The following is a 27149-nucleotide window of genomic DNA, read 5'->3' as shown; positions in this document are numbered from 1 at the left end:
GGTGACAGCTGAGTTTGGAGCTGGGCCCGAGTGAGATTCTGCCATGTGTGGCTCAACGGAAAAACTTTCTGGGGATGGAGTGCCTGCCTCCTGGTGTGGCCCGCCTTTCTGAGGCTGCACTGGCCCCCTGTGAGGAGGAGCTGCCCCGTAGAGGCTGAGGGAGCTTGCCTGAGAGGCTAGGCAGGGAGCGGGGGCCAGACGCCCTCTAGGATGGTGTCTTTCTAAGGTGGTGTCCACGTCTACGGTGCCCAGGGATGATTGGGAGGGCTGAGGGAGAAGCACATGTGGCCTTGGAAGGGAGGAAGGGCCAGAGGCTGGGGTGGTGTGAGGGGAGGAGCCACCGTAGTTGTAGGCCTGGCCCTGGGTTGGATGTGGACAGTGGGCTCGGCCTCCCCTCCTCGGCTCTGCCCTGCTGCCCCCTGCAGGACTGACCTCATGGCAGGCTCCTGCCGGAGGCCTCACTGGCTCCCTGCCTCTCCTCGCTTGCTTTCTCAGGCCCTCTGTGATCTGGACCCACCTTCCCCAACCCTGTTTACCATGACTTCTGACGGTCAGCTTGTCTCCCCCGACCCCATCCTCCGGGGGGTTCTCCTTCCCTGGATCGTCTGCTCCATGCCACTTGCTGCAGATCTGCCTTGTCTTTTGGGCCTCAGCTTGAGTCCCACTTCCTCAGTTCCCTGAAATGGCATGGCCCTCCCTGTTCTCTCCTGCTCAGGATACGGACAGCTCGTTGGCACCAGTGGCACCGGATGATAGCATGTGTAACTCCAAGGGGGGCTTTTCCAAGTGCAGGCCCTGCTCCTTACTTGTTGATGCCTCATACTAACCGTATGAAGTAGACACAGTTATTACTCCCATTATATAGATGAGGAAACTGAGGCTCAGTGAGGATTCCACCTGAATAGCCTCTCCAATTGGCTAGTTTCCAAATTCTTTCCTGTGTGAATGTCTTATCTCTCCAACAAGACTGAGCTCTTTTAGGGCAAAGCCGTATTTCAGGTTTCCACAGCTTTCCCAGCAGTGAATCCATGCCCTGTGAGTTCTTGCTGGTGGACATCTGCTGCAAAGATGCCTCAGCTTACTGGGCCTTGACACAGACTTGGGGGTCCAGGGCTTGGCTGGGAGGCTTGCAGCCCCGTTGGTGAGATGGCTGGCTTGAGCCAGGTGGAGAGGGAGGCTGGAGCTGAGCCGCTGGCCTGGGGGCCCACCCCGGGCCTCTCACCATCTCCTTCTCTGCTTTCCTCCACCAGGGAGCTCAATGGCAACAACATCACTCGGATCCATAAGAATGACTTTGCGGGGCTCAAGCAGCTACGAGTGCTGTGAGTATGGGATTCTGCCTCCTCATAACCTCCCTCCTGCCCCCACCCTCAGCAACGGCTTTGTGGGTCCCAGGCAGAGCCCAGGCTGTGGTGTGTATGGTTGTAGGCCAGCTGGGCCCCTCCCCTATGGAGTCAGTTTGGGATGCCCTGAGTGGGGTAGGGTGAAAGTGATGGTGAGTTCTGACCTGGAGTGGCCACTGCTTCCTGCATGGCTGGAGAATTGGATGAAGAATTGGGCATGGCGTGGGCACCAGTTGTCGCTGCCTTGCACGGCCTGGGCTGGGCACATGGGGCTGTCTTGTCCATTGGCTCTCTCCTGGGGTGAGGGAAACCCGGGTCTGCTCAGGCTGCTGTAACCAAAGACCACAGACTGAATGGCTCAAACAACAGAAATTTATTTCTCCCAGTTCTGGAGACTGGAAGTCCAAAATCAAGGTGCTGGCAGGGCAGGTTTTGGCGAGGCCTCTCTTCCTGGCTTGCAGATGGCCGCCACCTTGCATGTGTCCTCATGTGGCCTTTTCTCTGTGTGCACAGGGAGAGATCTCTGGGGTCCCTGTCTCTTATAAAGACACCAGTTCTGTCAGATTAGGGCCTCAACCTTATGACCTCATTTCACCTTAATCACCTCCCTAAAGGCCCCCTCTCCAAATACAGTCACAATGAGGGGTAGAGCTTCAACAGATGAATTCTGGGGGGACACAAGTCAGTCCATAACAGCCTCCACAGTTCTTTTGAACCTGAAAGACTCCCCAGCAAGGCCCCAGCCCCCCTGACTTGAGAGGGAGGAGAGTCTGGGCAGTTGAGGACGGAAGTGACTCCTCTTGGGTGCCTGACAGATGCGATATTGGAAGTGCTGGGTGTGGCTCTGTTGGGCTTGGCCACTAGCTAGCAAAGGAGCCATTGTCAGAAGTACCCATGAGGCTGGGCAGGGGTGAGGAGTGAGGGGCAGGGTAGATCCCTTCATCCCCTCCTACTCTCCGGGTATCTACTCACTTTTGACTCTGAGCCCGCATCCCACCTGGCTGGCAGGAAATTCAACATCAGACAATCATAGGATTCCCAGGGTAGTGCAAGGGTCTTGGGGCCTCAGTTCTTTCAGAACTACTGACTTTGTAGCTCTGAAAGTCTTTGAGGGATCTGGGGGAGCTTGTGGCTGCTCTTTTCTCTGGTCATAACTGTCAACTGCTGGGCAGAGGTCTCTGCTGCTCCAGAACTCACTGACCTCTGACCCCTTCCCAGGCTCTAGGAACCTCTTCTGAGTCTGGGGAAGCCCTCCCTCCTGGCATTCCTTGCCCCCACCCCGCCCCCAGGCCTCCAGCGGGAGATCTTCAACAGTGCAGACTTTTGGAAACAAAGCAGAGGAAGTGTCTAGTGGCAGCTTCTGCCCCCTGCCCTGCCCGCAACCTCATCTGAGGCCCTTGCGGGAGCACATAAGCCACTAGCTTCAGCGGAGAGAGGGGAAAACGCAGGGAGAAAAACATACTTGATGATCTCAAAAATTAGCATGCAAAAAGTGATCTGTCGGTGAACAGTGCTGCCTGCCCGCCGGACACCCTGGGTTTCGGGGCATGTTGGTGGTGAGGAGGTGCAGAGTTCCACGGAGCCAGGTGGTTCTGTGGGCAGCAGATGGGGGCAGGTGGAGTGGGGTGCAGGCGGGGTGGTGTTGTCTGCCAACTGCAGCATGGGTTTGCTGCATGTGTGGGCTTTGCCCAGTTGGCATGGGCTCCCCTCCCCCAACTACTGGCCAACTCCCCTTGCTCTGCCCCTTGGACACCTGCCCTCCAGGTCAAAGCAGGGCATGTGCGCCAGCAGCCCACAGCCAGCCCCTGCTGCCTGCTGCCTGGGTCTGGGCTTCCCCGAGCATGCCTTTGGAGCGATGATCTGGTGCTCTGGTGCCCCCTGGCCTTCTGCCATGCAGGCGGCTTCAGACGGGTCAGCATGGGGCTGGGGCCAGAAGCGCATCTTACTGTTGGGCTGGGTGTGCTGTGGAGTCCATGCCAGGAAATTTGCAAAGTTGCAAGAAAATTTTGTTGGCTCAGGCCAGGACGTGGGTCTGTGTGCATCTCTGGCACTACTCCTGTTTCACTCCCCCGTGCCAGCTGTTTCTACGAGTCCTTGTCCAACATCCTGTAGCTGTCCTCGTCTCTTTGCTTCCCCAGGCAGCTGATGGAGAACCAGATTGGAGTGGTGGAACGAGGGGCTTTCGACGACATGAAGGAGCTGGAGCGGCTGTGAGTATCCATAGGTGCAGGCTCAGGAGGGCGGTGGGGGCTCATGCTGAGGGGACATCAAGGAGGGGCTGCTCAGGGACAGGCCTGCATGCCCAGCCTGCCTCCTGCCCACTGATGGGAGCCAGGGGCAGCTGTGGCCCTGGAATTGGTCACAGAGTCATCGTGGGATGATGGCGAAGAGGAAGCTGGAGAGTGTCCTCCCCCCACATTCTAAATGCAGCTGTCTTTGTTGTTTTCCCCTGAAAATACGTTATGGCAAAAAATCCACACAGAACAGAGGAAATGAAATTTCCTCCTATAATCTCATACCCCAGGCATAACCACTATGCATTGATTTGTGTGGCCTCAAAAGAAGCACTGGCGTTCCGAGGGGACCGTCAGGGACGCCCCAGCAGAGGCCTGTCTTGGGTGGCCGGGGCCACAGCACATCCAGGCCTTAAAGTGGTGGCATGTTTCTGATTTGCATGGTTTGTATGGTTTGTTCCTTACAGGGCTTTCGAGTTTGAAAATAGATCTTGGTCAATTTTTGCATTACAGATTGGCAATAATGAAAAAAAGAGGAATGAGGTATAAATGAGGTGGGGCTGGACACTCACATTCACCGTGGTCACTAATCTCATTTCTCTGCTTTGGTTTGGCTGTAGGTGTCAAGACTCCTAAAGTTCATGCCCTTCGAACCAGAAAGTCCGTTTTATTTTAAGGAAGTAATCAGAGACATGGCTAAAAATTTATATATCAGGATATTCATTGCACATTATTTAAATACAATAAAGTTGGAAACAGCCATTCTGATGGAGACATAAGATATAAAATCACATTTTTGATGACCAATTAAGGCCATGGGAATGTGCTCATAATATAATAAGTGGAAAAGGCAGGAAGTGACATTTGTGTAAAGAAAGTTGACTGATATGTGTACAGAATACAGGGGGAGAAAAATAACTGAGAATACTAACTCTCATTACATTGAGTGGTGGGATAACAGGTAACTTTAATTTTATTCTTTGTGCTTTTCATTTTTGTAGATTTTCTTACAGCGAGTTTGTAATTATGATTATAGTTTCTATTGACTGCCTTACTCTGCCGGGCACCGAGATAAGCTCTCTGCCCCCCAATATCTCATTTACTCCTTAAAGCAACACTATGGTCAGTGATATCTTCCAGAGGAGAAGCGGAGGTGGACAGAAGTTAAGGCACTTGCCTTGTTAAGTGATTATTAAGTGATTAAGTGCAGAAGAGGGGATTAGAGCCTGAATCATTTTGCCTCCACAGCCTGAGCTTTTCATGACTATGACTTAATACTTCACGTTTCTCTGTTATATCAAAGAAAATAAGGTATTAAATAAAAGGGAAAGAATGTGGTTGTCTCATTGCCTTCCTGCAGCCTGGAGGAAAATCAAGGTGCTCTTTCTTTGGCATTCCCCATCCAGGCCTAAAATGGAGCGATGAGGGGCCCCGTTAGTCTTGTTTGTTTTCTTTAAAAGGCTCAGAACAAAATACATATTCACGACCTGGCTTTGAGAGGCCAATGGGGATCCAACCCATTCCCACTCCTGCTCTGGTGCTGCCATGCCCTGGGGGAAGAGAAGAGCTGGGTGGGGGTCTAGACACCACCCAGACCCAGGTGGCCCCCGTCACACCTGCTGCTGCCAGCCAAGGCGGGGCAGGGCCCTCTGTTTTGAGTCACTCCTTGTCCCTGCAGACTTTGTCCCTTCTCCAGTCTGTCTCTTTTCCAGTTTCTTTCTTCTGGGGTGGGTCACCAGCAACTTCACAGGGGGCAGTTATTTTTGGGGCGTGGGACTGCTCTGTCCCTGGGGGCGTCTGCTGCTCGCTGTGGATGGCCAGCACACTCTCCTCTGGCTGGTCAGAGCCCAGGGGTGGATCAGTTAATCATAAAAGTTGGATTAAGTGGGGAGTCATAAACACCATATGTACCCTAAACATTTCATCTTAAGTTAAAATATATAAACATGTGTTTGTTGATCTTCTCTCTCCCCTCCCCATCCCTTTTTTTTTTGCCAAGGGCTAGCTTTTTGGTATGAGATGCTGCTTGGAGTCCTGTTTTTTGTCCTTGCCTAAACCGCACGCATACTTTGTCTATGATTCTTGGTTTTGTTTTCTGTAGGGTGGAGGGAGATTTTGAAAGGCCCTTGGAAGCAATCTGGGTGGAGAATTCTGAATTTCTTTCATGACCCTCCTGTACTCCAGTCTTATTTAATCCAATGGCCCTTTACTTACCAGCTTTTGAAAAATTTTTAAATTTTTTAAAATTTGTTTTTTAAGATTGGCACCTAAGCTAACAACTGTTGCCAATCTTTTTTTTTTTCTGCCTTTTTCCCCCAAAGCCCCCCGGTATATAGTTGTATATTTTAGTTGTGGGTCCTTCTAGTTGTGGCATGTGGGAGGCCATCTCAACGTGGCCTGACGAGTGGTGCCATGTCCATGCCCAGGATCCGAACCAGTGAAACCCTGGGCCACCGAAGCAGAGTGGGTGAACTTAACCGCTCAGCCACGGGGCCGGCCCCTCCACCAGTTTTTTTTAATGGACCCTTTCCAAAACATTCAGCTTAGTTTTCAAAGAGACGACTGTCTCTTTTCACACATGTTTCGTTCATTTCTGTAATAGTTAATTACATTATATAATTATAATTATAAGTACCTCTGGCATAAACCAGTTTGGGAACAGACTTAACTGGTTCTTGTAAGCAGTTACAAACGAGGGCAGAAGCAGAAATGTGCGGTCGTGCTGGCTGTGAGGACTGGCGTGCCCTGGGCGTCAGTCGGTCTAATATCGGGAGGGAGTGGAGCACTCAGTCACCCTGGGCTGGTGGAGTGGGGGTCAATGTGTCGCGTGGAGGCAGCCAGGATGGGGAGTCGGGCAAGGCAGGCTTCCCAACCCCGCCTCTATCACCTGGCAGTGACTTGGGTGAGTTGCTCACCTGTGGGCATCCCAGTTCCCTCAACTATCAAAGCGACAACCCCACAAAGTCAACACACGTATCCCGAGCCAAGCCGTGTGCAGGATGGTGGTGGTAAAGCTTCCCTGTGGGCTTGTTGCCAGGAGGAGATGGGAGGGGGTGTGCGTGGATGCAAGGCCTTGTTGTCAGACCCAAGAGAAAGAAACTAGCCTTTTCCTTCTGCTTCCCTCCGATGGTGAGGTATCCTGGCGCCTGGCCCCTGGTAAGGCTAACAGGGACTGCTAGCCGCTACTGCTCCTCCTCCTAACCGCCTGCAGGTCCCTCACCGTGCTGGGTCCCTCCTTCGCTGTCCTGTGGTTTTCCACTTTAAAATTGCTACTCTTAAGAGTTTTTCAGAAGTTGAAGCTGGAAAATTGAGAAAGTCTGGGGGGGAAAACAAAACAGAACCCAAACCAATGATTACCAGGCAGTGTGAATACAGCCTTGAGGTACTGGATGAGGTTAGGGACTTGGAGCGATCTTGCGTCCACTCCTGTGGCTTGAAGGATTGTATTGGTGGCCCCTGTTATTCGGAGGCAACAGTGCATTGCCCCAGAGCCCACCCTTTAGAGTGAACTTCTCCCAGCTGGTCTAGAGTTGCAGCTCTGACTGTCTGCACCGTGCTAGAGAAGGGAACCTTTCTCACATATCAGCAAAGGCGACCTCCAGGAGGGAACCACAGGCCGGTTACTGCTGGCCACATAGAATTATGTTTCCTCCCTTCCCCTGCAAAGGAAAGCATTTGCCGAGCTGGTTTATCGTCGTCTAGAACCATTAAAGGAGATCCTTGTGTGAAGCTCAAACTGTGCCGTGGACCGGAGGCCAGGGGCTGCATTTTACACCGGTGCTTCTCCCACCTTGACGTGCACAGGTCCCCCGGGGACCCTTGTTGAAGCGCAGATTCTGTGCCAGGTCTGGGGTAGAGCCTGCAATATTGCAGCTCTTACCAACTTCCAGGTGATGCCCCTGCAGGTGGTCATGGACACCATGTGGGTACCAAGCTTCCACACTTTATTAGTTCACATCCCCTGATGGGCTGGAGCCCTACACTCCAGTGTCAGAGAGTTGGTGGCCTCAGGTGGCAAGCTGAGTATGGTTACACTTTGCTGCCTTCCTAGGACAAGTCCAAGTCCTTCCCGCGTTGTCTCCTCGTCGGGCCACATTCCAGAACCAGACTTCCCACTCCTGCCTGTGTTTATAATACTGAAACGTTATCTGCCCATCAGTAGAGGAATTAAAAATGACAGAGGCCGGCCCTGTGGCCAGGTGGTTAAGTTCAGTGTGCTCTGCTTTGGTGGCCCAGTTTCAGTTCCCAGGTGAGGACCTATGCCACTTGTTGGTGGCCATGCTGTGGTGGTAACCCACATACAAAATAGAGAAGGATTGGCATGGATGTTAGCTCAGGGTAAATCTTCCTCAAGCAATAAGAAGAAGATTGGCAACAGATGTTAGCTCAGGATGAATCTTCCTCAGCAAAAACAAAACAAAACAAAACAAAACAAAAGACACATGTACTATTCAGTCATTAAAAATAAAAGGGTCGTTCTCTCTTGTTTGGCATGGAAGGACATCCACAAATTGTTGACTGAGAACAATGCAGGTAGCTGAATACATTTTCTTCTATTATTTGAGGCTTTTTTTTTTTACTAAGTGTGCATTTTCATCAATAATAAAAAAAAATCAATAGAACTATTTTCATTTTGAAAAAAGACCTAAAGCAAACAATAAAAAAAGTAAGTTGCCACTGAGCCAAATGTGTATGAAAGCAGTGAAGAATCAGAACTTACAGCGATGGAGTATGTTTCACAAACTGAGACATTTGAATCAGTGCCTTATATATTATTAAGGGTCTGCACATGTAAAGTGCTGATGACAATGGGTGTGGGAGGAGATGAGGGAAGGAAAGACCCTCTGTTTACTGACTGCCCAGTGCACATCAGGTCCTCAGGGAGGGGCTTTCACAGATATTCTGTTCTTATCCTTCCCAAGCGTTAGATGGCAAAATTCCCACTTTATAGATGAAGAAACTGAGGCCCAGAGAAGGTGATTTCCCTGGGGTTACAGAGTGACCCTGTTAGGATTTGAACCCCGGGCCCTCTGACGCTGAATCCAGTGCTTTCTAAAAAGTCTGTTGATCTCCTGGATAGCTGGGCGATTTCCAACTCTTCCTCTCTTCTCTTTTTCAGACGACTGAACCGGAACCTGCTGCACACGTTACCAGAGCTGCTGTTCCAGAATAACCAGGCTCTGTCGAGGCTGTGAGTGATGCTCCCTGCCCAGGAAGCTCCCTGTGGTCCTATCCTCACCCTGTGGGAGGGGTGTGTTTGGTCACTGGGGCCTGGACTTTCCTGTGACCGTGACCCCCATGCTGCTCGCCTGGCAGGAATCGTTCAGGAGGTCAAAGGCCAGGCCCTTTCTGTAGGAAGGAGCTGTGTGGGGCGTTTCTCCATGGCAAGCGCTTGACAGAATCCACAGTTCATCCAGCTCCCTGCGCTGCCTCTGACAGTCCTGGTGTGAGGATGTTCTGGGGTTGGGGGGGTGGTGCTTGTTACCATGTTGCCGGACTTTAGGGGAGGACTGTTCTGAGGCCTCTCTCGCTGCCTTTGGGAACTCATCTGGGGTCGAGTATTTACTCATTCAGCTAAGCCCTTCTCGAACTATTTTCAGTTTGGAGTAACGAGGTCTGTAAGCTTATTCACCGTGGCATTTGATTTGCTGTAAATGTACTTCTTTCATGTTTAAAGGGTAGTGGCCAATTCTGCTGCTCAGCGATTTACCAAATGTGTCTGTAATTGTTCCACCGTATATTTCATCTTGTGGGATCTTGGGTTGGACAGGACCTTAGAGATTATCTAAGGAATCTCTTCTGCATCTCCTTGGCATATGGTCCTTCAGTCTTTGCTTGGCTACCTCTAGTGGTGGGGAGTTCACCACCTCCCCGGCTAATCAGCTCCATTATTGGACAGATCTGCATATTAGAAACATTTTCTTAACTTTGAGCTCTAAGTCTGCTTTTTAATGATTTATGATTTTCTAGCTCTGCTTTCCGTAAGGCCCTAGAAGAACCATGTCCTCTTGTTAGATTTTTGAAGGGCTGTCTGGTTTTTGAATTTTGAGTTGGGAGGGAGGTTTGGTTGTCATTAACAACCTGAAAACCGTTGGTTGGGACCTTCTGCGGGCCCAGCAAAGCGCTGTGTGAGCCTCTGGGGCTGGTTCTCCCCTAAAGAAGCATAGAGGACAGCACCTAGGTGGAGGTGCGGGTAAGACAGAGGGGTGGGGGCACGGAGGGAGACAGCACCCGGGGCTGCCTGAGTGCTGAGGGGTATGCCTGCAGCCTCCTGGCATCTGGAGCTTGATCTCTTCCCCTCTGATTAAACAGGGCCAGTTCTTTCCACCTCTGCCGTGATTTCCAGACCTCTTGGTTAGCCCAGGGGTCCCAGGCCGCTCCAGGATTTGTGTGGATCCTGCCGTCAAGTTTTTGTCTTTAAGGTGGAACTCTAATTTTTAGTCTGTCCTCCTCCTGGCCTGGAGGCCTCTCTGCAGTGACTCTCAGTGACGTTCCCTCCTGCTGGCCTTTGCCACCTTGGGCTGGAGCTGGGCCTTCTCCTTCAGTCCCCTGTAACCCACCCGTCATTTGGTGCCAGGCGCAAATTCATCCTGAACATCTCTCTTGGTTTCCTTCTGTCCTTTTCTTTTCCTTCTCCTAAGCCCTCTGAGCCTTTCAAGCTCTTGCCCTCCCTCTCCCTGCAGTATTGACCTGCGCGAGTTCCCTTCCCCTTGGCTGTGTTGATCCTCTGCCCTCCACTACCCAGGGCTCAGAGCGTGGGTGCAGTGGACGGCTGCCTTCAAGCTCTGGAGGCCCGCTTTGACCCTCCCTCATTTATTTTATGTTATTAAAATTTATGTGTTTATTTTTAAATTTCAGTTTTATTGAGGTATAATTGACAAATAAAATTGGAAGATATTTAAAGTGTGCATTGTGGTGAACTGATAAACATATACATTGTGAATGGATCCCTCTATCGGGGTAATTAACACATCCATCACCTTGTATATTTATCTTTTTTCTTGGTGAGAACATTTAAGTTCTACTCTCTTAGCAAATTTCCATTATACAATACAGTCTTATCAACTTCGGTCAGCATGTTATACATCAGATCCTCAGACCTTACTCATCTTATAGCTGAAAGTTTGTGCCCTTTACCAGCCTTTCCCCCAGCCCCCAGTTCTTGGCAGCCACTTTTCTACTCTCTGTTTCTATGAGTTTGATTTTTTTTTTAGCTTACACGTACAAGTGATACCATGCAGCGTTTGTCTTTCTTTCTTTGGCTTACTTCACTTAGCTTAATGCCCTCTAGATCCATCCATGTTTTCACAAATGGCGGGATTTCCTTCTCTGTCATGGCTGAGTAGTACTCCATTCTTTATGTTCTTTATCTATGGATGGACACTTTGGTTGTTTCCATCTGTCATTTATTTTAAAATGTCCAAGACCCTCATGTGAATCTAAATGCACAAACTCCAGCCTTTTGCTTGAGGTCACCTCCAGCCCTGTTCGCTTTTTTGGGGGCTGACATCTTTTGCCATAGCCTTCCACCAGCTCTGGGGCCTGAAGGGGAGAGATCAGCTCTACAAGGGTCTCTGTCTCCCTCCAGCACTTAAGTGTACCTTCCGCCAGCAGCACTGGTGCCCCCATGTCCCTGGGCTCCCTCTTGAGAGCAGTGACAGTGTGGAGCCAGCTTGGCTGCCTTCCTGGCCTGTGTCTGAGGAGCTTGGATCCCTAGTGCAATGGGAAGTAGCCTGGAGGAGTAGAAAATCAAGAGTCAGGTGGACCTGGGTTTTTCACGGTCCCACTCTGGCTGGTCTAACTTCTCGGAGCCTCTTTTTCTTCCCTGTACGCTGTTGGGCTATCATGAGGCTGAAATGAGATTGTGCACATAAAGCATCCAGGCCCACAGTTGGCCCGCAACAGATGTTCGTTGTGTCCATGACAACGTGGGTGACTGAACGGCCCTGCAGTGGGGCTGGTGCTCCTGTGTGCGCTGTCTCGTCTGATGTCTGTGACCCTGTGAGGCAGGCGGTGTCTCCCGATTTTACTGCTGATGGGAGTTAAGATAAAAGTCAAGGTTGGAGGGGTGAAGTGACCTCCTCAGGGTAGGTACTGATGCCCCTTTGGACTCCCCACCCAGCGCTCTTCATGGCTCATAATTTAACAGGAGTCCTGGAGAAAAGGACTTCTATGCTTTAAGGAATATTAAATAACTGGGATCTATAGCCAAAGGCTGGCACACGGAACTCCATTCAAGGAGTGGCAGAGCCATTGAAGAAGACAGGAGTCTGCCTGACGCCTGCTCTTGGCGCCCTGTGGGGTGGGGAGCCTTGGGGGGACAGTGGCCTCCAGAAACATTGGATGTTCTCACCCCAGCGACCTTGGGCTGGCTGCCTTGGGGAGGGGAGCAGTCAGCAGTCAACAGAGTGGCTTCCAGAAGAAGGCCCCTCCTGATGGAAGGCTTGTAGCCCTTTGGGGAATTTTCCAGGCTCTAGAGCCAGAACCTTTCCCGAACACTTACTGTCTTTTCTTTCCAGGCATTGGGTCCCTAACTGGGCAGGAGAGGTTTCTCATCCAGGAGTGTGGCCGCACCCGGGTGAAGGGAGGTTCTTTTCTTTAGTTCTCCTCTTGATATCTCCTAAGCTCATCTATAAGCACAGATGGGCAAGCTGGCAGGACTTTGAGGAGGACTCCCGTGCAGCGTGCCCCTGCTTAGGTCAGCCTAGGACTTGAGTTCATGACTGGGGCCAGTGCAACCTGGTGTCCTTCCAATTCAGGCCATTCGAAAAGGACCCATTCTGGGGGAGATGATTAAACAGGGCTTTTTATTCACCTGGTTGTTTGTGCCTGGTGTCTGGGCTCACTGAGTTTTTCATCTTGGTGATGATTTTAGGGAGAGATACAAGAGCAAGTGCTTAAAGACTTATTTGCTAATATCCTTTGCCCCACCTCCACCCCCAATCGATTGACCTGAGCATCTGTCATTCCAGAACATCTCTGTTAACTCTCCCAGTTGACCTGGCCAAGGAGTACTTGGGCACTCTTGGTTCCAGGAACAGAAACCCCCACAGGCAGGTGACGGGAAGCACAGGGTGGGGTATTGTAAGGGCACAACCAGCAGACTCCGGGGCTCCCCAAGGCAGGAAGTGAGGCACAGCTAGGACCAAGACTGAGATGTGAAGGGCATTTCTAGTTCTTTCTAAATATCTACCTTATTGTCCTGCTCCTCCTTGCAAACCAGTGTCCCGGGCTCCTCGGCGACATCTCAGTTCCACCACGACTTTGGCTAGCCGCAGTGCTGACTCCCTGCTACTTCCTGCACCTCTGGAGCTCAGATCTCCCCAGTGTCTCGGATCCCAACTCCAGATGTCTGGGGAAACGACCTGATTGGCCCACTTAGTTCAGGAGATCACCCCTGGGCCTCGGGGCTTTCTTGGGGGCTTTGTGGGGTCCCCTGGTACCGTCATACTCGGGAGCCCGCCCTCCTCCAGCAGCCGGAGCGGGGCCGCATTCCCCCAGGAGACGGGTGAGAGGGGAGGTAGAGGCTGGCATTCTGGTCTCTCACCTGTTGACCTCCCCTCAGCTTTGAGGGATCCGTTACTAATTCTTTTCATCTGGAGCAGATCACGGACTTTCATGCAGCGGCCGTTATGCTAAATCAGCATGAAAACGAGTTTGAGAGAGACCGCATGTGCCGGGCAATGTGCGGGCACACAGCGCGTCAGGCGGTGCCTTTCGGTCTATTTTGTCTGTGTAGCTTCCAGGAGTTAAATCCTGTTATTGGTTATTCTTTGCTAATCTGTCCACCGGTGTTGGAGTACTCCGTCCATTTCTTTCCACATGTGGGGACTGTGGCCCAGAGAGGTGATTTGCCTTGGACCACAGAGCAGTTTGGTGATAGGGCTGGAATTAGACACCAGGGCTTCAAGGGGCCATGAAGAGCCTGAAAATAGGCTTAAACCTTGACCTAGAAATTACATGTTTGGGGTTCTACCCTAAGGAAATAATAAAACATGAGGCGGGGCCTGGCTTGTGATATAGTGCTTAAGTTCATGTGCTCTGCTTTGGTGGCCCAGGGTTCAGGGGTTTGGATCCTGAGCACCGACTTACACACCACTTATCAAGCCACACTGTGGCAGCATCCCACATACAAAATAGAGGAGAATTGGCATAGATGTTACCACTGCAACAGTCTTCCTTAAGCAAAAGGAGGAAGGTTGGTAACAGATGTGAGCTCAGGGCCAATCTTCCTCACCAAAAACACACACAAAAATCTCCTTGAAGTAAACACATGAGCACAAACATGTTCATTGCAGCATTACTTAGAATATTGAAGTATCAAATATTAAAAAGAATATAGAAATAATCAACATTGGGTGAATGGTTAAGTAAATTATGGTATGTTTACTCAATGGAATATTTGTTGTCATCAAAAGCGGCCTTTGTGTCCCAGTGGCATAGTGGCTAAGTTCACATACTCTGCTTTGGTGGCCCCAGGTTCATGGATTTGGATCCTGAGCATGGACATACACACTGCTCATTAAGCCATGCTGTGGTGGCATCTCACATACAAAATAGAAGAAGACTGGCATGGATGTTAGCTCAGGGCCAATCTTCCTCACCAAAAAAAAAAAAAAAGAGAAAGGTGGCCTTTATGAAAGACATAAAGTAATACAGACACATGTTTGTGATATAAAAAGCCAGGATGCAAACTTGTATTGATAACATGATCACTAAATAAATAACTTTAGATAAGGCACAGAAAAAATGACTGCCAAATGCCAACAGGGTTTGTCTTGGGTGACCTTTTCCTGTTCTGTGTTTCCCAGATGTATAAGAAGCTTGTATTAATTTCATGGTAGGAAACCTTCCAGTGTTTAAAAGCAATGAAAACCCTCTATAGTAGGAGTTGAAATGAATGCTGGATAGGTGACGTTGGAGCCCTTCCTTCAACCCTCCTGGGCCTTGTTTGCTCTTCTGTCAGATAAGGATGCTAACATCTACCTCACAGGCTGTGGTGGGGATTAAAGAGAGGTGTAACCACTCTTGCGTCAGGTATAAACTTCATGGCACATAGTAGGTGCTCAGGGAACACTAGGTGACTCCACATGCGAATTGCTTCAGAGGCACCACAGTCCCCAAGTTGACGCTGCCCTTGAGCCTTTGTGCACTGCTGTCATTGGTCCCCCACCCCTGTGGTGATTCGGCCTCACCTCTCTTAATTCAGAATCAGCCCCTGCCTTTCAGGGACTTCCTCTATCAGGCATCTGACTGGCTGGCCGCGGAGAAAGGCTGGTGTGCTGTCCTGCAGAAGGGGCCCTGCAGGCAGCAGCTGGAGTTGGGTTTGGGACAAAGGTTGCGTAGGTTCAGGAAGTTGACAAAGGGAATCTGCCTTTTGTACTCTGGGGTACTTTCCTGAGTACCTGGAGCAAGAAGGTGAGGCTGCCCCTGGAAGTGTTTCTGAGTGCCCTGAAGTTCCAGTGTGTTCTCTGCCTCCTTGGGGATGCCCCCGTTTTGGGTAGGCCTGGAGTTCCTGCTCAGTACCCACCCCCATCTCTTTAGAAGATAGCACCCACCACTCCTTGTTTACAGTGAGAGGGAGTCAGAGCCTCTGCAGAAACGTCCCTGTCCTGAGACATCCTCTCAGTGCCTCAGTCTCCCAGGACCGTTGTGTAAGGTCTCGGGAACTGTAGTTGTTAGGGTACTGGTTAGGACGAACGGAAGGTTATTCTGCCCCAGGCTCATGCTGAACAACCTGAAAAATGATTTGATTTCATCATCAGAATGTCTTTCTGAGGTCAGCATTTTCCCCATTTTACAGATGAAGATTTGCAAGCTCAGGGGATTTGTGACATGCCCAAGGGGCTGAGCCCAATTTGAACCCTGGTCTGTCTGATGCTAAAGCTCATCCTGACATATCGTCCATCCACCTGCCTCACCCATTCGTCCTCTACCCACCACCCATCCACATTCTACACTCATCTTCCTACCCACCTACCTGTCTCCCCCTCCCCATCCACCCCTCTATCACCTAGCTACCACCCAGCCAGCCTCCCACTCATCTGTGCTCCTAGTTACCCGTCTACCAACCCACCAGTCAATCCATCCATCCACCCGTCTATCTCCCACTCCTTACCCATCCTTCCATCCTTCATCTCTTCCCACCCGTTCTCCCACCTAACACCCTCCCACCCACCTGTCCTTGTGCCCACCTGTCCACTCTTGCACTCATTTACCCACCAACCCCCCATCCAGTCTCCATCCATTCACCCTCCACTTTCCCATCTATTAACCCCCTATAAACCTATCCATGTACCCATCTTTTCCCCGACTCCTTACCCATCCTCCCGTCCCCTATCCCTTCCCCACATCCAACCACCCCCTCACCTTCTGTCTGCCTTCCCATCCACCCTCCCACCCATTTATCCAACAGTTACTGAGGGCCTCCTGTGGGCAGGTACTGTTCTAGGTGCTGAGAAGACTGGGAGTGGCAGACAAGCGGGGCACTGTCTCCCCAGGAGGTGAAGGGGGTTACCATTCGTGCTTTCAGAGAGCAGTCTGCCCTCCTCTGATGGACCAGCAGGTTGGAGTGGGAGGGGGAGATGCTTCACTGGCTAGCCCTTGTCCCCTGCCAGGGGCAGTTATAACCTAGTGGCAGCTTACCTGGATTTGGGGTCAGCTCCATCACTGACAGTCAGCCACCAGAGGCTGTGGAGATGTTGCCCCATGGATGCACACAGGGATCACACATGTTTGAACCTGCTTGCTTCTCTTACAGCAGCAAAACCCAGTCTTCACCCACGTTCGGGTGGGGAGCATAGTGAGTGTCAGCTCCCCTTGTCTCTGTCCGCCCGGGTCTGGGGAGAGGTCTCTCCCGCTGCCTTCAATCCATCCTCTTACTGGTTGCCTTTCCTTCCTCATCCGAAAGCCGCTTCTGATACCTAGTTCCTCTGGGCTGCTTTTTAGCCTTGAAACCAATATGTGTCCTGACAAGATCGACCTTTTGTGTCTCTGTTGGGCGTGGGAGGGGTGGGGGTGGGGGATTAAGGGCAGCCCAGGGCGTTTATTTCCCCTCATTTATATCCCTGCTGTAAGGACCAGGATAACTCATTACCAGGGCCGTGGTGGCCATAGGCTGGGATGTGATGTTCTGCAGGAGCCCTGTTGGAGAATGCCTGACCCTGCCGACCCCGTCTCGAGCTGAGTTTAATTAAACTGTCAGCACTGGTCAGAAGAACAAAGCCCCCCTTGCTGTCCTAGTCCCCAGCCCCCATCAGAGGCAGGAGGGCGTTCTCTGCTGAAATGAAGAGCTGTTAAAAATGCATCTGTCTTGCCTCTAAGGGAAATTATCCGAAGCTGGAAGGTGACCTCGCTTTTGTGACGCGTCCACTCCAGGCAGCAGATCTGCGGAACTGAACCAGCCTTGCCATCACCGAGGCCCCCGAGCACGGGGAATGGGGCTCCCGTGGCCGCCCCTCTCCCAGATGGGGGCTAGGGCCTCCTTCCCGCCAGAACAACCTCGAGCGGCTTTAAGATGCCGTCCCTCACTCCCTAGACTTCCCTCTTCCCAGGAAAGAATTTCACGAGCTTTGAGAGATATTAAGTCTGTGAGAGGTTTTGGCATTAATGATAGACAGCAGCTTCCTTGTTAGATGGTTCAGGGAAGTGCTGGGTCAAGCAGGGTTCTTTGTGGAGGGCTTTTTAGCCCCTTTAATCTGCTCATGTGCATAATAAAGCCCCCAGGGGACACGTAGGGTGAGGCATCCTCCAAACTGATTTGACGGAAACTCTTGAAAATTTCTTTTTAGGGAATACCTGGATCTTTTGGGTCCAATGTTGGGTAACTTGCTAATGTCTCAGACAATAAGGATCAGAGCTGAGACTGGAAGCCAGGTCCCCTGGACCTCAAACCCATGCGCCTACCTCTAAACCATCAGCATTCAAATTAGTGTGCGTGAGAGTCGGCTAGGGGAGTTCATTACAGTGCAGATTCCCGGGGCACTGTCATCAGAGCTCCTAAGCATCTGCATTCTTGTCAAGCCCCTCTTGGCCTGGGCCACATTTTGGGAAGCCTTGCTCCCCAGCACGCTTGCTGAGTCTTACATGGGTGCTCCTCTCTGGTCAGAGCCCCTGTTTGTCTCTGCCCGGCCTGCTTCTGGTGTGAGAGCCACACTAACAAGGACCCTCCCAAGGGCAGACGCCTCACCTCCCACGGCTGAGCAGGGAACAATTTGGGGATTATGAGTTGGCAATTATGGAGCACTCTGGATTCTCAAAGTGCCTTCCAGTCATTAAATCTGCCTGCTGTCAGGGCTCAAGTGGAAAGGCCAGTGTCCCACTGGGCCCAGGAGCCTCTGCCGGAGATTGACAGCCACGTGCCAGGGTGGGCTGACATGCCCACCATGGATTAGTGTCCTAAACACAGCCCCGGCCCCTGGCTCTGCCCTCACTGTCTCAGAACCACACAGGCCTTCACAAATGCGAACAGCCGAGGGAACCCAGGGCTGGAGGAGGGCTGGAGGAAGAGCAGTCTCTGGGTCACCTGCTGGGGACGTTTTCCAGGGGCTCAAAGGAATGAAAAGCCGCTGGTCCTCTCCTACAGCATTACAAAAATCAGCATGGAACAAACTGAGTTTCTAAGCATCAAGAAGATTCTGAAAAGAGAGGAGTGTACACAGGAGGGGGCTGTTGTGAATAACTTTTAAGGGGGTGAGGATTTTTTTTAAACCATTTCAAAATTATATAAATAATTTTGCTATGATATCAAACATTTGGAAAATAGAGAAAAGCAAAGAAAGACAAGAGATAAGGGGTTTAGTTTTTTTCCAATTAAATAAGGTATTTAAAAATGCTTGAGCTATCATTCAAATATTTTCTTTTTAAATAAAGGTTAGGGCTATCCCTGTGGCCTAGCAGTTAAGTTTGGCGCACTCCACTTTGGCGGCCAAGGGTCAGTTTCCAGGCATGGACCCACACCACTTAGTGGTGGCCATGCTGTGGCGGCAACCCACATACAAAATAGAGGAAGGTTGACACAGATGCTAGGGTGAATCTTCCTCAGCAAAAAAATAAATAAAATAAAGTTTAATACCAAAGTGATATGTAATTGTTACAATAATAATTACCTTTGTTAAGCACTTATATGCCACATATTTTATGTGCGTTTTCTCATTTTGTTACAGTCCTATGCAATGGGTGCTATTATTATCCCCATTTTACAGTTGGGAGAATTGAGGCACAGAGGAGTTAAGTAAATTGGTCACATAGCTAGTTGTTGGCAGATCCAGGCTTTGAATGCAGGACGTATGCTTGCCCACCATGCTGTAGGGCCTTTTGTTATAGAAAATAGAGAAACTTGGAAGAAGAAGGCGATTGCCCAGGAGTCTTCCAGGGAAGTGGGTTCCAAGTTAGGTGTTGAAGGATGTGGGAGACACAGGTGGATGGAGAGGATGTGGTTGCCCCATGAGCAGGGTCCCACAGTTCTAGAGTATTGAGTGGATCCCGGCCCAGAGGGAGGTAAAGACTGGCTCTGTCTTTTAGAAAGGGGATCCTGGAATGGGTGATAGGCAGAGGGGGCCAGTGACAGAGGGTTCTTGAAGAGCAGAGTGACTGAGCAGGGGTGAAAGCCGTCCTTCCCCAACCCCTGCTCCCCCCAAGACCTCCTCTCCTTCCTCCCGCTCTCTGTACCTGAGATGTGAGCAGCAGGGACAGATGGCCCCACATGTCTCCCTTGGTTGCCAGAAATGCTTCCTCCTCGTCACAGCTCCTCAGTTCCTCCCTAACAGGCAGAATTAACTGTTGCCGCCTCAGTGCCCTCTTTTCTTTATAACTATTTTTTATTGTGGTAAAATATACATAGCCTACTATTTCTCATTTTAACCATTCGTAAGTGTACAATTAATTCAGAGGCGTTAACTCCATTCACAGTGTTGGGTCACCATCAGCACCATCTTATGCCCAAAACTTTCTCATCGTCCCAGCAGAAACTCTGTACCCATTAAACACCAACTCCCCATCTCTCCCTCTCCCCCAGCCCCGGTAATCATTCTGTCTCTATGAATTTGCCTATTCTAAGTGCCTCATATACATGGAATCATACAATATTTGCCATTCTGTGACTGGCTCATTTCACTCAGTATTTTCCAGGTCCATCTGTGTTGCAGTATATATCAAAGTTTCACTCTCTTTTATGACTGAGTAATATTCCATTATATGGATATACCACATTTTTTCTACCCATTCAGCTGGGATGGATGCTTGGGTTGTTTCTGCCTCTCAGTGGTTGCTCACATGTCTGTCAGAGCCCCCACAGCATTCCTCATCACCTTTTCCCTGCTTCCCCTACCAGACTGCGCAGGGACCCAGGCCTGCCCATTCTTGTTTCCCCAGCATGAGTGGGTTTAGTCGGTAAGCTGTGTCTTTCTGGTGGCAGAGATTGTTCCGAAGGCTGAGGGAGGAAGGTAAACCTTCTGCTGTTCATATGGGGCTCCCCAGTTCCTCCCTCCTGTCTCTGATTTCGGGGCTTTGCAGGTCTGTGTCGGGCCTCGGCTTCACGGAGTTGGTGGACTCAGTACTTGCTGGCTGCCCCTATTCTACTTGACCTGTGGTTGGCCTTGACTCGTGGCCTGGAAACATGAAGCCAGTTGTTCAAGAGCTCAGTGCTGCTTCATAGGACAAGTAAAATCTGTTAGGGGTGGGTTAGCTGGAGTCTCTGGAGAGGTGGGCAGGGTCCCCTGGCGTGTGGAGGGTGGTTACAGGGAGTCCCTGCTTCCTGGGAGGCCAGAAGAGCTTGAGCTGGGAGTGAAGGGAGGAGAGAATCAAGGAGGAGACACGGACCTTTAGTTGGTGGAAATGGATGTGAGTAGGCGAGAGGCTGACTCAGGTGATGCGATGGTGACTTGCATACAGTGAGGTTTGACTGACTCTGTTTTTGCTTAGGGTGGGCCAGGATGCCGTCTCTCCTAGTCAGACCTTCCCCTCAGGCTGAACACTATGGCGCAGGTTTTTCTATTTTCTACTTGGGATTCCCAGCTAGGTGTCCATAGGTCTTGAGAAGCTCAAAGAAGATATGATGGTTCTCCTCAAGCCCTTTGCAGTGTGTGTGGTAAAGGCCAAACGTGCTAACTCAACTGTGTTTTCTTTGTTTTTTTGGGTGGAATCATCCATCAGTTTGGTGGTGCAACACTGGCTTTCTGATGCGAATGAGAAGCTCCACCTGGCAGTTGATTCATTGACTCTTTAATAGTAAAAATGTGGAAAGATATATTACTAATAGAGGTGTGTTAATGGCTCAGATCTTTCAAATGTTAGGTTTGGGGGGTATCATCGGGGAGATATCAAAATGCATCTTTTTGGTGAAATGGCCGGGAACCGTTGCCTTGTGCGTTTGGACGTGTTCCTGCGTCCCACCCCTCCCCCCTGTGCTGTAGGGCAAGGAGCTCTGGCTGTTTGCCTCCATGGTAGTCTGGCTTTGCTCCCAGTGTGAATGTGGGGAGTCTGCGCTGGGTCTCCTGCTCCTGCGGAGGTCCTTGGAGTGGGGTGGGTGAAGGAGAGGTAAGGAGCTGATAAACCTGTCCCTAAGTCTTTCCCAAATCTCTAGCTCTTTTCCCCATAATTCTGTGGGGTCCAGACCTTTGCTGAGGAGATGCAGGCCTCCATCTGGTGTTGGTGCCGACAAGTGGCCATGTGTGAGCTGATCCTCATGCAGGTCCTGGATGAGAGATCTCCTGCCCAGCCAAGAGAGGTCGGGCTTCTCACATCCAGAATTGGGGCTGACCAGAGCTTGCTGAGGTGGGCACTAACCTGAAAGGAAGTTCTTGTCTTTTAGGGAAAAAGGGCAGCATAAAAATAATACTGCACATCCTTAGACGACTTAAAAGTTTGCAAAAAACTTCTGCGAAAAACTCTTGGAGTTTGGTATATGGTGTATTTTTTCACATTTTAATGAGGCAACTTAAGATTTGCTAATGTCTGCTGTCTCCCCTGAGCTGATGGAGAACATGTACCTCATTTTTCCACACTGCCTTGTCACAGTTTAACGGACCAGGAACCATTTTTGCCTTCAAGGATGCTGACTCACTGATTTTCCTCCTCTGGCCGGGATCCCGTGCTGGGCCATGGGCGTGGCTGCCGTCAGGGTTGTCCTTGCTGACTGTATTCGTTTCCTATTGATGCAGTGAGAAACTGTCACAAACTTGGTGGCTTAAAACCACATAAATATGTTTTCCGACAGTTCTGGAGAGCAGAAGTCTGAAATAGGTCTCACAGGGCTTAAATCAAGGTTCCTTAAATCTGTGCCTTCCCTTTTCCAGCTTCTAGGGGCTGCCCGCATTCCTTGGCCTGTGGCCGCATCACTCACGCCAACTTCTACTTCAGCGGCTACATCTGCTTCTCTGACTCTGTGTCTCATGCCTCCTTCTTTCCCTGATAAGGGCACCTTGTGATTATGTTGTGCTCACCTAAATAATCTAGGTTAACCTCCTCATCTCAAGATTGTCGATGTAATCACGTCTGTAAAACTCCTTTTGCCATGTAAGGTAACATTCATAGGTTCCAGGGGTTAGGATGTGGATGTCTTTGGGGGACCTTATTCTGTCTGCCACATTATGTCTTCCCTGTGGAGGACAGCAACCCTCAGTGACCAGCAGCCCAGCCCAGCCCCTCCCCGGTTGGGGTTATGGAGTTATGTACACACACCATCCTAGCTCCAGGAGCCCACCCAGGAAGAGCCCCTCTGGGCTGCTCTCCCGGCTCTTCCATGTTGTAGTTAAGCTTCTCAGAATTGAGTCCTCTCTTTTCCTCCACTGATCATGGGGGCTGATTAGCTGTGGGACTCTGGGCAAGTTACTTAACCCCTCTATATCTCTTTCTTTGTCTGTAAAATGAGGGGCAGGGAACTAGCCCTGCTGGCCCAGTGGTTCATTGGTGCTTTCACCACTGTGGCCCAGGTTCATTTCCTGGTGAGGGAACCACACCACCTGTCTGTCGGGTGTTATACTGTGGCAGCTGCGTGTTGCTGTGATGCTGAAAGCTATGCCATTGTTGTTTCAAATACCAGGAGGGTCACCTATGGTGGACAGATTTCAGTGGAGCTTCCAGATTAAGACAGACTAGGAAGAAGGACCTGGCCACCCACTTCTGAAAAAATTGGCCCTGAAAACCCTATGAAAAGTAGCAGAGCGTTGTCTGATGTAGTGATCCGAAAGGTGAGAGGATGGCACAAAAAGACCGGGCAGGGTTCTGCTCTTCTGCACACAGAGTCGCTAGGAGTCAGAATGGACTTGATGGCACTAACAACAAAAAATGAGGGGATGTTGTGAGGATTAGGGGTGATTTGTATGGACCGGTACAGGTGCTCTGGGTACCATTATCACCCAAACCATCATTCTGGAAGTGAGGGAGGGAGGTGGGTGGGCACGCCCCATCCAGCTGCTTTTGGACATAGAGGACAATCTGCTACCTTGGAAGTCTTCATGGGCCGCCCCAGGCTGGTGGGCTTGTCTGGCTCCTCTGTCATCATGGTCTCAGCAGGAGGTCCCAGGTTAGCCCCAGGTGATCGCCTCCTTGTCTCGAGCAGGGCCTGCCCTGTTCCACCGCCCATCTTCTCTGTGGGGGACAGAGCTTCTTACCTCCCGGTGCATCTTGCCTCAGCTCGCTCTGGATTCGGCAGCTTAGCTGCTGCCTGAGAGTTTTACTCATGCGGTCTCTTCCTCTTTGGTTTTATAGACTGGAAATGAGACAGTGACTTCAGACAAATGGAAGAAGAATTTCTACAGCTCTTTCTTGAATGCTTTCCCCAGGAGCTGACTATAATGTAGAGCTCTCTATTAGATTAACTTGGTGGGAATATTCACACATATTGCCACTCATTACATTTAAATTTGTGATCTATAATAGTCCAAGATTTAAAGAAATAAACACCTGGATACGGTGCATTACCTTTTTCATTAATTCTTGACTGGTATTGACCTTTGCTTAATCTAATCTTCACTTTAATGTTGAGCCTCTTAGCATCAAAAGTCCTTCCTAGAACATACACATGGGTTTGGTTACTTTGGGACTTTATTGCTTTGGCATCAAAAGTCCACAGGGGCAGTGGAGGTTGTCACATGTAAATAAAGGGTAGGTATTAATATTCTAAAAGGCTCCTTGGCTTTCACTAATGTACCTGTAGCTCAGTTCTGCTTCTTTGAAACCCAAGTTTCTATTTGTCCTTCCCAGTTTAACGCTGTCCTGCCGCTCGTCGTTGATGGCTTTTAAAAAAAAAATTGTGATTAAAAACACGTAACATAAAATTTACTGTATTAACCATTTAAGTGTGCAGTTCAGTAGTGTGAAGTGTATTTACATTGTCGTGAAACAGATCTCCAGACACTTTCATCTTGCAGATCTGAAACTCTCTACATGGTGAACAACTCTCCATTCTCCCTTCCCCCCAGTCCCTGGTAACCACCTTTCCTTTCTACTTTCTGTCTCTATGAATTTGACTACTATAGGTACCTCATAAGTGGAATCATACAGTATCTGTCTTTTTGTCACTGGCTTATTTCACTTAGCATAATGTCCTCAAGGTTCATCTATGTTGTAGCATCTGTCAGAATTTCCTTCCTTTTTAAGGCTGAATAATATTCCATGTGTATGCATATATGGTGTGTGTATACCACATTTGGTTTATCCATTTATATGTTGATGGACACTTGGGTTGCTTCCACTTCTTGGCTATTCTGAATAATGCTGCTCTGAACATGGATGTGCAAATATCTGTTCAAGACTCTGCTTTCAGTTCTTTTGGACATATCCCCTGGAGTGGGACTGCTGGATCATATGGTAGTTCTGTTTATAGTTTTTTGAGGAATCATCATACTGTTTTCCATAGTGGTTGCATCCTTTCACCATCGTTTGTTGTTTTTTGGTGGTAGCCATCCTAATGGGTGTGAGGTGACATGTCACTGTGTATTTGACTTGCATTTCTCTGATAATTAGTGATGTTGAACATCTTTTCATATGCTTGTTGGCCATTTGCATATCATCTTTGGAGAAATGCCCATTCAAGTCCTTTGTCCCTTTTTACCCTGTTGGGTGATGTGAAGTCCTCTCCCTCGGGTTTGGATGTGGCAGAGGATACCAAAGTAAAAGTTCCCATTCAGAAACAGGAGAATGCTAAATTCCACATCCTAACCAGTATCAAGTCATTCTGAACAGGAAGAGTGAAGCTTCCTTGCCTTGGCTGTAGAGTAAATTCCTTGCTTAGCCCATCTGGCAGCCCTTGAAATCTTTGAAATCGTCTGGGAGGACTTCCCTTGTCCACTGCTCTCTGTTTTACCTGATTCTGCTTTCGCATAGTTCTTCCTTGTCCATTATCCTCCTGGTTACATCTGAGCTCAGCTTTGTCTAGGATGTCCTTTCTGGAAGCCACATAGCTTTGGGCAACTTGCTTCTTTTTGATGCAGGATTGTTGAGTTTAACAGTCACAGACTGTTCCAGTCAGGCTTGGGATATTTTTGGCAATATATTGCCTCAAAATTTAGTAGGTTTTTAACATATTTCTTTCTAATCAGTCCATGTGTGAGTAGCCTCAGCCAAGGATCTTTTCTAGACCAATTCTACTTAGAGTTCCAGACTGTGACAAGACAAGATGTTTGCACCAGAATGCAAATGAACATACTATTTCCTTCACTGGAAAAGTCTTGACATAAAAAAATCAGCTGAACTAAATGGTGATCTTAGTGTCAAAGTTGATTCACATTTTAGCTCAAGCATCTCTTCTCAGACCAGTGCCAAAAATTCATGAACCAACAGCCAATCAGTGGACCACACTTTGAGTACCACTGGTTCAGACAAACTTTCCAAACCTGAGAATTTTGGGCTTTTAGCTGCTTTTCTTTGCACTCTATCCGTTCTCCTCTTCTCCTTTAACTTAATGGCCACCACCTTCAGGACATTTGAAACAATCAGCTTTGTCAAGAGGAAAACACTATTTATTTGACCAGAGAATTTTTCCAACAAAGCATCAATCTTATTTCCTGCTAAGGCTGCAGCTTTGTTCTCACCACTGTCAGTGGCTTCCTTTGGAGTACAGAAGCCTTTAGCTTTCTCAAGCCTAAAAGGCTGCAAATTACAGGAATCTCAGTAAACTTAATTGTAAGCCAAAGGCTGAAAGCACTTCTCTTAGTACATATATCTTTCCTTCTGTTCTGCAGCCTGAGTTCATCACATTTTTTTTTTTTTTTTTACTGATTTTCACCAACTTTAAAAAAAGTATTTTGTTTCTCCTGTCTCCACCCTGCTACCCTGGCAACCATCAGTCTATTTTCTGTATCTATGAACTTGATTTTTTTTTCTTTTAGGTTCCGCATATAAGAGACATCATATGGTATTTGTCTTTCTCTGACTTATTTCACTTAGCTTAATGCCCTCGGGGTCCATCCATCTTGTCACAAATGGCAAGATTTCATTCTTTTTTATGGCTGAATAATATTTCATTACATATAGATATACCACAATTTCTTTATCCATTCATCCATTGAAGGACACTTAGGCCACTTCTACGTCTTGGCTGTTGTAAATAATGCTGCAGTGAACATGAGGGTGCATATATCTTTTTGAGTTGGTATTTTCATTTTCTTCAGATAAATACCCAGATGTGGAATTGCTGGATCATATGGTAGTTGTAGTTTTAATTTTGGGGGAACTTCCATACCGTTTTCCACAGTGGCTGCACCAAACTACATTCCCACGACAGTGCACAAGGGTTCCCTTTTCTCCGCATCCTTGCAAACACTTGTTATTTCTTATCTTTTTGATAATGGCCATTCTGACGGGTGTGAGGTGACAACTCATTGTGGTTTTGATTTGCATTTCCCTGATGATTAGTGATGTTAAGCATCTTTACATGTACCTGTTGGTCCTCTGTATGTCTTGTTCGGAAAAGTGTCTATTCAGATCTTCTGCCCATTTTTTAATCATTTTTTTTTTTGCCATTGAATTGTATGAGTTCTTTATATATTTTGCATATTAGACTCTTATCAGATATATGGTTTGCAAATGTTTTCTCCTATTCAATAGGTTGCTTTTCATTTTGTTGATGATTTCCTTTGCTGTGCAGAAGCTTTTCAGAATGAGGTAGTCCTACTTATTTATTTTTGCTTTTGTTTTTGGTGTCAGATTAAAAAACTCATGACCAAGACCTATGTTAAGGAGCTTACCACCTATAAAACTCTTCTAGGAGTTTTATGGTTTCAGGTCTTATGTTCAAGTCTAATCCATTTTGAGTTAATTTTTGTATATGGTGTAAGACAGTGGTTGAGTTTCATTCTTTTGCATGTGGCTGTCCGTTTTCCCCAGCACCATTTATTTATTTTTCTCCCCAAAGCCCCAGTACATAGTTGTATATTTTAGTTGTAAGTCCTTCTAGTTCTTCTATGTGAGCCACTACCACAGTATGGCTACTGACAGACAAGTAGTGTGATTCTGTGCCTGGGAACCGAACCCAGGCCACCAAAGTGGAGTGTGCCAAATTTTAACTTCTAGGTCATCAGGGCTGGCTCCTGGCACCACTTGCTGAAGAGACTTTCTTTTCCCCATTGTCTAT

General features: G+C 49.0%; 1 protein-coding gene across 1 annotated transcript in view; it reads left to right on the top strand.

The window, feature by feature from the left end:
* The first annotated feature begins 1146 nt into the window (after positions 1-1146).
* Positions 1147-27149, top strand: part of SLIT1 (slit guidance ligand 1) — a 160408-nt gene continuing 134405 nt past the window's right edge. The window contains exons 1-3 of the mRNA XM_046652826.1: positions 1147-1322; positions 3482-3553; positions 8697-8768. Of these exons, the coding sequence (XP_046508782.1) occupies positions 1147-1322; positions 3482-3553; positions 8697-8768 (320 nt within the window). The remainder of the gene's footprint in view (positions 1323-3481; positions 3554-8696; positions 8769-27149) is intronic.

Source organism: Equus quagga, chromosome 2 (assembly GCF_021613505.1).
Source record: "Equus quagga isolate Etosha38 chromosome 2, UCLA_HA_Equagga_1.0, whole genome shotgun sequence".
Classification (NCBI taxonomy): domain Eukaryota; kingdom Metazoa; phylum Chordata; class Mammalia; order Perissodactyla; family Equidae; genus Equus; species Equus quagga.
The sequence above is the reverse complement of the archived record's forward strand: the minus strand, read 5'-3'. Positions and strand labels throughout refer to the sequence as shown.